General features: G+C 41.1%; 1 protein-coding gene across 3 annotated transcripts; it reads left to right on the top strand.

Moving 5' to 3' along the window:
- The first annotated feature begins 591 nt into the window (after positions 1-591).
- Positions 592-10,266, top strand: LOC112265629 (tsukushi). Of its 3 annotated transcripts, none has more exons than XM_024443143.2 (2): positions 592-840; positions 7,415-10,266. In XM_024443143.2, exons 1-2 carry the CDS (start codon positions 832-834, stop codon positions 8,468-8,470), a joined length of 1,065 nt encoding a protein of 354 aa, XP_024298911.1. In that variant the 5' UTR covers positions 592-831; the 3' UTR covers positions 8,471-10,266. The 3 variants fall into 3 exon arrangements, with proteins under 3 accessions (XP_024298911.1, XP_024298910.1, XP_024298912.1); XM_024443142.2 differs by lacking the exon at positions 592-840 and adding an exon at positions 1,086-1,233; XM_024443144.2 differs by lacking the exon at positions 592-840 and adding an exon at positions 6,154-6,321.
- The last annotated feature ends 882 nt before the right edge of the window (positions 10,267-11,148 follow it).

Genomic DNA, 11,148 nt, shown 5'->3' with positions numbered 1-11,148 from the left:
CTGGACGAGACTGTCGATTCGAGGCATAGATGATCATCTCTAGATTAACTCTCTGTTAGCTAAATGGAGTAATCAATAAATTGGCTACATTTCTTTAAATGGACAATTCTGTGAACTGTCTTGTGGAAGTTTTTAATTTAAGTAATACCTGTTAGAAAATGTGTCAGCTAGAGATGATGTGCAGGAGCTTGCAGGGATTTGTAGTTTTGCATGTCATCTACTTTTCGAATCTGAGAGTAAATGGAGCCAAAAATATTGAGAAAATTCACCTTGCCTGAGAGAGATTTGCATGGTTATCAAAACGTCACACCGGGGTAAGCATACATGAAACACAGCCGTTATTTTAAGCGTTTCTAAAATCCCCTTTTGGAAACATTAATGGTGGAAAAACATTTGGAACAATTTCCCTTTTTGACCCCTAGGTATTATGGGTATTATGACACCTCCACTGTGGGGCTCTATTCCATAACATTCTTCATAGAGTATCTGTAAGTAACAATAGAATAATTTCATGTCGGTCGCCGAAACAACAGTCTCGCCGCTAGAGGGCGCCTCTTTCGTGTCCGACTTCAAAGTGATGCTGGCGGAAACCTATCTGGACTTCAGTGCTCTACGAAGAAGTCTGGGGAGTCTCGTCTCGACCTCATCCTCAAGATAGTTGCAGCACTGACAGTTAATATAAAACCGCAAGAAATCTCTAATTTGCCTGAACCGCACAATGATATGGGATTTACAAAAATGGGAGCGGAGGTTGAGTCTCTTGCAAGATTCCTTGGCGTGGTGAAGTAAACTGGATTGTCCAGAAGAGCTAACGGTCTAAATTCCTATTTGATGGTAAAGGTATGTCAGAAATGTGTGAGCAAGTTAGAATAGTCCTTGTTATCAACGGTATTTTAAACTTTTCTTTTGATTTCAAGGTTTTCAAGCCTTGGAACGACGGAGGTCAGATCATATTTCTGATTTCTCAGAAAAACTGCGTTCCTCTGATAGGTACAATTTGCACATAATAGCCTATTAGTTAATTACACTTGTAATCTTGAAAACCTTGAATACTTATTCACAGGCCAAACTTGGTTGAGTGACGTGCTTCATGGAAATGTGACAAGTCGAGTGATAATTGACAGAAGAAGGTGGCGGGACTTGGGAGTAGTCTGGTACATATGAGATATGATTCATTTCTCAGGTACCACACGGATGAGTTTGACGGTCTCAGAAAAGTCGGCAGGCTGCAAGGTAAGGCGAGGTTTGCCACGGCTACAGAAAATTTGATCTCCAGCGGCAAACGAAGTCAATTTGCTAGCCTTGTTTTACTCACCGAGGCCAGTTCATATTGCGCTTAAATACCGTTTTTTTTATTTTTAAATGGGCGTTTAGGCAGCCTATGGAAATACATGCACAGGGCTTTGAGTCAGACTTTATTTAAAGAATGCAAGCAAGACATTGCCATGGCTTTAACGATTATTACTTTTTGAAGAATTCACTCTAAATCTAAGTTTTCATGACTAAAAATAGGTTTAATGTTGAGATAATCGTATGCCATATCTATATATGTTTTAAACTAAATCATAGTCCAATGACGCCAGGACGCGATATTCCGGCGTCCCATTGTTGCATAGCTAGAGGGCTCAGAGACCACCATCCACGGGGGACTCACCCAATGCCACCCATGCACCCTACTGTGTATTCCTCAATACCAAATGAATGGAAAAAATAGGCCCATCGAAAATTATGAAATGAGTGTCTGAGATTATCAAATTTGTGCCCATCTTTTCCATTTATTTGGGATTGAGTCATTTAGCTGGATCTTCACAACAGATGGTATGGAACTCATCTTGAGATAAGATCACTTTAAGTCTTGAAATGCTTTGTAAACTTTAACCCTACAGTGAAATATAGCCAGTGCAATAGTTCAATCCTATTAATTATGGAAACTGAGGACTTGTTGTCCTGATGAGACTAGCCTATACTGTTTTCTGCACTACTTCAAGCTCACATTAAACCTGGCTCTTCTTAATGTCATGCATTCATTTGGCTTAAATGGATTAGCGTGCCCACACAATCTCTCCTAATTAAATTGTTTGTAGGCTTTGACTTTGGGACTTAGCTGGTAAAATGCACTCTTAGGGAAATAAAGGTGCTATCTGAACCAAAAAGGGTTCTCCTATGAGGACATCCAAATTACCCTTTTGGAACCCTTTTTTTCTGGGAGTGTACTCTCCATCACATGGATAATGCTTCTGAACTGTGATAGACCTGCTGTCTGAGCTGCAGAGATCAGGTATGAGCAACATTGCAAAGGCCTACTTAGACCTATTCTAATGAGGCTCAAACCATCCTCAGATGCCAGGACATCAAATTACACTGGAAAATAGCCGAAAATGCAATAAAACATCATTCTCAGTTCCCACATAGCTTAGCATTACCTCACATGTTGAGTGTTAAAGAATACGGGAAGTCAGATGAAATGTATCTGGTGTCTTTTGAGGATATAAGCATGTTGAAAGACACAATCCTAAAAGTGAGATGTGTTTGTGGCCTACAATACCCCTGAGGAGAGTTGAGGTGCGGACAGCCGTAGTTGTCAAGTAATTATAGTGTGCTGATTGTAAGTCTGGGCTAACAGCCATTTACTGTTTGCTGTAATTTATTGGTGAAAGGATGAGAGGAACACCTGGTGTGGAGAAGTTCAATATCCCCAGTAAAAGAGCAGCAGATGTATTCATGGACAACATACTTGGACAATGAAGAGAGAGGGAAAATACACTAGCTAGCACCAATGTAGTAGACTAGACTTCTGAACTAAATGAGCACTTAGTTTTAGCCACAGATTCCCACTGCATGGCTTTAGACTGCCCCCTCATCTGTGTTCTAATTAAGTCACTCAAATAACATTTTATTGGTCACATACACATTTTAGCAGATGTTATTGCGGGTGTAGCGAAATGCTTGTGCTTCTAGCTCCGACAGTGCAGCAGTATCTAACAATTTCACAACATATACCCAATACACACACATCTAAGTAAGGAATGACATTAAGAATATATACATATATGGACAAGCCATGTCATAACGGCAGGGTGTAGTCCATGTCTGGGGAGTATGCAGGCTTGTAAACGTGGGATGGGAGGATGATTCCCTGTCGAAGTAATTGTTGTTATTATAATGGAAACAAATTAGTAGTAAAAGTTAATCTAGTATTGTGAAAACAAAACCTTATTAAAGATGCGTACCTTATCTTTGTGGCAAGCAGAAGCACAATAAATCTATTGATCTTGTTTAATGGGGAAATACTCACTCACCGTCATTTGATAACTTCTACTTATTTTGGCTATCTGCCCTATCTTGTATGGTAGGGGGGACTCCGGCTTTGAGTCAACAAATCCAAATAAAACACATTCTCTCTCTTTCACACACTGAGGACAGAGTGGCTCAACTCAAGACGGGGAAGCTGAGCTATTTATACTGAACATAAATGTAAGCGCAACATGTAAAGTGTTGGTCTCATGTTTTATGAGCTGAAACAAAATATCCAAGAAATGTTCCATATGCACAAAAAGTGTATTTCTCTCAAAAGTTGTGCACACATTCGTTTACATCCCTGTTAGTGAGGATTTCCCCTTTGCCAAAATAATCCATCCAGCTGACATGTGTGGCATATCAAGAAGCTGCTTAGAGTGTTGGGCCAGTAACCGAAAGGTTTCTGGATCGAATCCCCAAACTGACAAGGTAAAAGTATGTCGTTCTGCCCCTGAACAAGGCAGTTAACCCACTGTTCCCCGGTAGACCATCATTGTAAAGAATAATTTGTTCTTAACTGACTTGCCTAGTTAAATAAAGACTCAATTAAACAGCATGATCATTACACATATGCACATTGTGCTGGGGACAACAAAAGGCAACTCTAAAATGTGCTGTTATGTCACACAACACAATGCCACAGATGTCTCAAGTTTTGAGGGATCGTGCAATTGGCATGCTGATTGCAGGAATTTTCACCAGACCTGTTGACAGAGATTTTAATGTTAATTTTCTTACCATAAGCCGCCCCCAACGTCATTTTAGAGAATTTGGCAGTAGGTCCAACCGGCCTCACAACCGCAGACCACGTGTAACCACGCCAGCCCAGGACTTCCACATCCGGCTTCTTCATCTGTAGGATGGTCTGAGACCAGCCACCCGGACAGCTGATGAAACAGGAGTATTTCTGTCTCTAATAAAGCCCATTTGTGGGGAAAAACTAATTCTGATTGGCTGCACCCCTGCCCAGTCATGTGAAATCCATAGATTAGGACCTAATTAATTTATTTCAATTGACTGATTTCCTTATAAGAACTGTAACTTAGTAAAATTGTTTAAATTATTGAATGTTGCGTTATTTTGGTTTAGTATATATGGAAATCCAAGATGGATCTTTGCGGGATGATATTTTGCTACATTACTGAAATTCTGTACAAATTTGCATGATTTTTTTTATTTTTAGATTAATAGAATAAACTGACTCAACCGCCACACAACATGAACAGCTCCAGTTGAGTATATCAGAGTTTCTGGGTAGCTTACCACATCAGTCTTCATGTTGATTCTAAACTATTCCAGATTTCCTTTTTGATTACCCAACATCCCCTGTTACATAATAACCTTCTGTAGCCTTTGCAGGCCATCTAGGATTAACATACCAGATAACTCTTAAAACATTTTACTGCTGTGAGCTAAATCAGGGTCACACAGTGTTTCTTGGTAGTCTTAAACATCTCACTTGAAACAAAAGCCTTTAAAAAAAGACACCTGTACCATGTCAAATATAGTATGTACTGTATTCAATTTTGAGTTTGCATCCCAATATTACACTATATATATACTGAACAAAAATATAAATGCAACATGCAACATTTTCAAAGATTTGGCTTAGTTACAGTTCATATAAGAAAATCAGTTATGGATTTCACATGAATGGGAATACAGATATGCAGCTGTTGGTCACAGATACCTTATTAAAAAAAGGTAGGAGCATGGATCAGAAAACCAGTCGGTATCTGGTGTGACCACCATTTGCCTCATGCAGCACGGCACATCTCCTTCACATAGTTGATCATGCTGTTGATTGTGGCCTGTGGAATGTTGTCCCACTCCTCTTCAATGGCTGTATTGGAAATTGGCATGAACTGGAACACGATGTCGTACACGAAGCTCCAGAGCATCCCAAACATGCAGGCCATGGAATAACTGGGAAATGTTGTGAGGCTGGTTGGACGTATTGCCAAATTATCTAAAACCACATTGGAGTATGCTTATGGTAGAGAAATTAACATTCAATTATCTGTCAACAGTTCTGGTGGAAATTCCTGCGGTCAGCATGCCTATTGCACACTCCCTCAACTTGAGACATCTGTGGCATTGCTGTATGACAAAACTGCACATTTTAGTGGCCTTTTGTCCCCAGCACAAGGTGCACCTATGTAATGATCATGCTGTTTAATCAGATTCTTGATATGCCACACCTGTCAGGTGGATGCATTATCTTGGCTAAGTAATAACCTTCCACCCATGAGGCCACTAGAGGTTCATTTGTCTGCACGAAAGCTTGATGTGATAACCTTCCACAGACTATACAGTACCTAACTTTGGCCCACTGCACAAATTAATGATCAATCCTTCAATGGCTTTTCTGCTGGGTCATGCTTGGGTATACACCTCCTGACCAATGAACACTTATTCAGTTGTTATACAACTACAATTGTTAAAGCAGCAATGAGCCGTTTAAACAATATCAAAGCGTTCTCCCCACCATTGTTTCGGTAAAAAGCAGTTGGGATGGGGCTAGAATTTTTTACCACTCTCAAATTCAAAGACTAAGCTATAGATGTTAGGACAGACCATCCATGATATCAAAATGATAGTTTTACCCATGTTTTTAGGCAATGCAGTGTTTGTTTACATTTACTTTGTTTACAAACATTGGATTAAAACAAGCTTATATTTTGGGTTCTGATGGGGTACAACAGTTGAACTTAGCTCATGAGGCATTTCCAAGTTATGTTCTTTTAAATACTTAATGGGTACATATCATCAATTTCTAAGTAAAACTGCTGATTGCCCCTTTAACCTTTGCCCAATTTCCATTTGTTGCGTGTGGGTACTCTGTGCTTTGCTCATTATGCCAGTGTTGCTGCCAAGTGCACTAATAGGTTTAGGAGCAGATCATTTACCTCCACAAAGGACGTGGGTTAGGGAACAAAAGTCCTGTGAACCACCAGCCTTCTTCTCAGTCAGATATCTAGCGCTGTGGAGTGAACAGGAAACTAGCGACAACAGAAAATAGAGGTATGAAGTCCATGTTCTGTTTTAGTTATTGCTTGGTTATTAAACTTATTTAAATGTTTTCAAGGTTAACTGTTTTGTCTGACATTCCATTGTTATTTTTGATACTGCGTGCCATTTGACACACAGTACTTAAGATGTAAATGTGAACTTTCTAATGAGTAGCTACTGGTGTCTCAGACATCTTTATACAGAACTGTCTGCTTGGAGGAGACTGATGACATTTCCTTCTTCCCAGTGTAAGCACCTTTAGAGATGAGACACAGATATTATAAGGACCTTGAGCGAGGATGTCTCCTTTTGCATCCTCACAACCATGAATAGTTTGTGTTGTAAACTAAGAAAAAGATGTGGGAATGAGCTCTTTGATCAAGAAAATGAGGTCAAATCCATTGGGAGCCCAAAGAAAAGAGAAATTAGGGCTGTTGGTGTGTGTTGCAAGGAAAGCTTGAAGTGTTTCCGGTAACAGGTGGCATTTTGAAAGGGAAAATCTCTACATTTGAGTTTTCTAACACTACATTTACTGTCTGTTCCGAGAGTAATCTTTGTTACGTTGTTCAGAGAAGCGGCTTGAGGGAAGGAATACTGCTAACGTGTGTCTACTATATAAAAAATAAATGAGTCACTTATGGCCATTACCACATTTGTCATTTATTTTGTGTTTAATGTGTATGTAGAGATTATATTTATGCATGATGTGTTTAACGCTAGCTTGTATGTATTTCTATCCTTAATGTATCCCTGTAATGGAGTGCCTATCATTGTGACTCAGAGATTTTTTACTCCCTGTAGTGTCTATGGAGCCCCAATCTCCTCTAGTTTATCAGGATGTTGCTCTGTTCACTGGATGATGCAGAGTGCTGTTAATGACCCATATACTGTATTTGTTTATTTTGAGTCACTGAGAATAATATCCAATTAGTTGTTCCTTTTCATTTGAAAGAATGGAAGACATTAGACTACTAGTCACGTAATCCATGTATCTCTCCATTGACCTTTTCTCAGATATCTGCTAGTCACTACAATATATAATTTGTTTTTAGCCCAAACATACATTAGAAGTAACATCTTTGTTTTGTATTTGTGTCCCCTACAGAGCACGATGTCGTTCCCCCTATGTGTTAGCCTGTGGATGCTCCTGGCTGTTCACTGCCAGGCTGGCGCTGTGAAGAACTGCCACCCAAGCTGCCACTGTGAGGTGGAGAGCTTTGGCTTGTTCGACAGCTTCAGCCTGACCAGGGTGGATTGCAGGGGAGTGGGCACCAGTCCCATCCCCATCCCCCTGGACACTGCCCACCTGGACTTGTCCTCCAACTCTATGTCCCTGCTGACCGACACTATGCTCTCTGGACCTGGCTATACCACCTTGGTCAGCCTGGACCTCAGCAACAATCACATATCCATGGTCAGCCCCAAGGCCCTGTCCAGGCTGCGCTACCTGGAGTCTCTGGACCTCAGCCACAACTCCCTGGAGGGCCTGGATGAGGGCTGCTTCTCTGGCCTCCCTCTGGCTGAGGTTGACCTCAGCCACAACCACTTCCGGGAGTTTGACCTCGACATGTTCATCACTAAAGGTCATGGAGAGCCAATCAATGTGGATCTGTCCCACAACCAGCTGACTGTGGTCTCCAGGAGTTCCTCTAGGAGCCCCTTGCTACATGTCCAGAGCCTGACTCTAGCAGCCAATCAGCTGAGGGCTGTGCCTAAGCTCAAAGGCATCCCGTTGAGGGACCTATGCCTGGATGGGAACAGTATCTCCCACGTTGAGGAGGGGGCCTTTGAGGACCTCAAGGACCTGGTTCGCCTATCCCTCAGTGGGCTTCCTGAGCTCTTTGACATCCAGCCTAACAGTTTCAGAGGCCTTCAGAACCTTCAGGTCTTGGACCTGTCCAACAATGCCAAGCTAAAAGCACTGAGCCCAGCTGTGTTCAGTGGACTTGTGTCTCTACAGGAGCTCAATCTGTCCAACTCTGGAGTAACGTCATTGCCAAATAACATGCTAAGTCACTTGCCAAGCATCAAGAGTATTACCCTGGGCCAGAATATCCATTGTTGGAGGGCTCAAAAGCAGGGCCAGTTTCACAGGCAGCTTGGACAGGAACAGAAACATGACGAGGTGCTAACCTGTGACGTTAAAGGCATTGTGTCGTGATTGTGTTGGGATTATTGCCTTCAGTATGGACATCTAACGAGCACATTAGTGCTAAAACTGTGCCTTATATCACTATATGCAAAGAACACTTTTTGTTATTGCCGCCAAACATGATAATTACTATTTGAACAGTTTTGTTTAAATTTAAATTAAATTTGTGTTTTGCTTTTATTCCAAAGGCCTGAGGTATTTATTTCAATCCACTGTTGATACACTATCATGTCGTGCTTGCTATGAATAAATCATGTATTTCAATTACAGTAATATCCATCCATGCTATTACTAGCTTGTTATCTTCAAACCATTTAGCTTCTCCTCTTCCAATTTTTAAGGAGATTTTAGGATCTGGAACTAAAAAAAGATACACATTACTGTGCAAGGACCACTCTTATGTCAGACCAAAAGGTAAACATCTTATGTAGAGTATGTAGTTATGTATGTCTAGCATAGGAGGCTGGTGGGAGGAGCTATAGGAGGACAGGCTCATTGTAATGTCTGGCGTTGAAAATATGGAATGTTATCAAACACATCAAGCATATGGAAAGCACATGTTTGACCATGTTCCATTTATTCCATTCCAGCTATTACAATGAGCCTGTCCTCCTATAGCTCCTCCCACCACCCTCCTCGGATGTCTAGTTATCATTTCAATCAGATATTATTGTGGACAAATTCTCCTGCTATCTTCCTCAGTCATGTTTACATGGCCTAAGACCTGGAAGCCAACATCGCCTGTTCTGTTTCAAAGAGCTGTTACACAACGGGTTGAAATGTGATCTGAACAAATCAATGCAGAAACAAATTCTTGAACGTCACCTAGGGGATTTTCGCTGCTCTCTTATTGAATCAGTTTCCCATGACCGTGACCATTTATTTTGAAACATAAAATTGGCTTCAGGCAGTCTATTAGACACAGACATGTTTCATCCTGTATTTTCTTATCTCTTCTGACAGAAGTGTGTTTTAACTGAAACACTATATGTGATGTATTTGATGCATTGTATTATTCACCCTACTTTGAAATGTTATAAATGTCACAGCTATTCTACAGCATCAACTTTGGATCTACATTGGCCAAAATCCTTCAGATATTCTGTGCAACAACATCTGCATGTTTGAACACCTACCTTGGTTGCTATTCCTGTGGTATAATATGGACGGAAAGAGACATAACTGCACTTGAACTGTTTTGAATGTTAAACATCTGCTTAAAGATGTTTTATATTTCTTTATCAATAGTGTATACACTTAGTGTACAAAACATTAAGAACACCTTCCTAATATTGAATTTCACCCCTGAGAACAGCCTCAATTCGTCGGGTCATGGACACTACAAGGTGTCCAAAGCGTTCCCCAGGGATGCTGGCCCATGTTGACTCCAATGCTTCCCACAGATGTCAAGTTGGCTCAATGTCCTTTGGGTGGTGGACCATTCTGATACACATGGGAAACTGTTGAGCGTGAAAACCCCAGAAGCAGTGCAGCTCTTGACACTGAAATGTTTTGTTCTGCCCATTCACCCTCTAAATGGCACATGTACACAATCCATGTCTCAGGGCTTAAAAATCCTTCTTTAACCTGTCTCCTCCCCTTCATCTACACTGATTAGAAGTGGATTTGACAAGTTACATCCATAAGGGATCATAGGTTTCACCTGGATTCACCTGGTCAGTCTGTCATGGAAAGAGCAGCTGTTCTTCATGTTTTCTACATTCGGTGTATAACTTTGTATAGATGTAAAATAGATGGATTATTCTACACATCTGTGTACTTTACATAAATGTATTAACTTTTAATTATTTTTGAACTTTGTTTACTACCCTGTCCCCAACAGCCTGTGGCATTCCACAATTGCTAGGTGTGTCTTTATTTGAAAATATATAAATTGTCTGGGTTTCAACGCACACCACACTGTTGTCACTCCAAGAGGGTTTCACAATTTCACAGAATTCCCTGTATTTCATAGAGCTGGATTCATGTGATTTCATTTTGTCTGCTGTACTGACTCACAGGGTGTGTCCTGTAACAATAGCACTTATGTCTTCCTCAGTGCCTAGCGCAGCACTATATTTACTTTCACATGCTGCCTAACATCCTTCCTTTATTTACTTGAAACTCCCCCTGTAAACGCACCCACACTAGTGAGTGGTCTCGAGAGGTCCTTAAACAGAAGCAGTCAGAGACACTAGTTCCAGGCAGGGAACCATGATACTGTGGACTGATGTATGAAGTCTGTGAGAGGGAAAGGGAAAGGAGGAGAACGCCCCGACTTTGTGTAATGGCGGCTGGCTGTAACTCCACAGATCTCTGTGCTCTGAGAGTGTTCCATTGTGTGCTCCTCCTTAAAGACACAGAGAGCATTCAGATATCCCCTCAGCTCCTTGCAGTGGTTGCCAAAGCACAGTCCTTTGAAATTCTAAGAGACCCGTGTGCCAATGACAGAGCCAAAAGAAGTTTGACTCCACAAAAGAAGGTTTACTCCAGATTACATCTCCTGTATTACAACATCCTGCTCTGGAAAAGTACGGCTTTGTAGGAAAAGCTTGCTATGATTTTTGCTTCAGTTTATACTCTTTTAGATATATTTTTGCCAACCAGGGAGGGAGGGAGAGAGAGAGAGAGAGAGAGAGAGAGAAGAGCAAATGTGATTTTCTGAGAGTTTGGCCCTCTGCGGATGG

Source organism: Oncorhynchus tshawytscha, linkage group LG13 (assembly GCF_018296145.1).
Source record: "Oncorhynchus tshawytscha isolate Ot180627B linkage group LG13, Otsh_v2.0, whole genome shotgun sequence".
Taxonomy (NCBI): Eukaryota; Metazoa; Chordata; class Actinopteri; order Salmoniformes; family Salmonidae; genus Oncorhynchus; species Oncorhynchus tshawytscha.
This window is presented reverse-complemented; position numbering and strand designations above follow the sequence as displayed.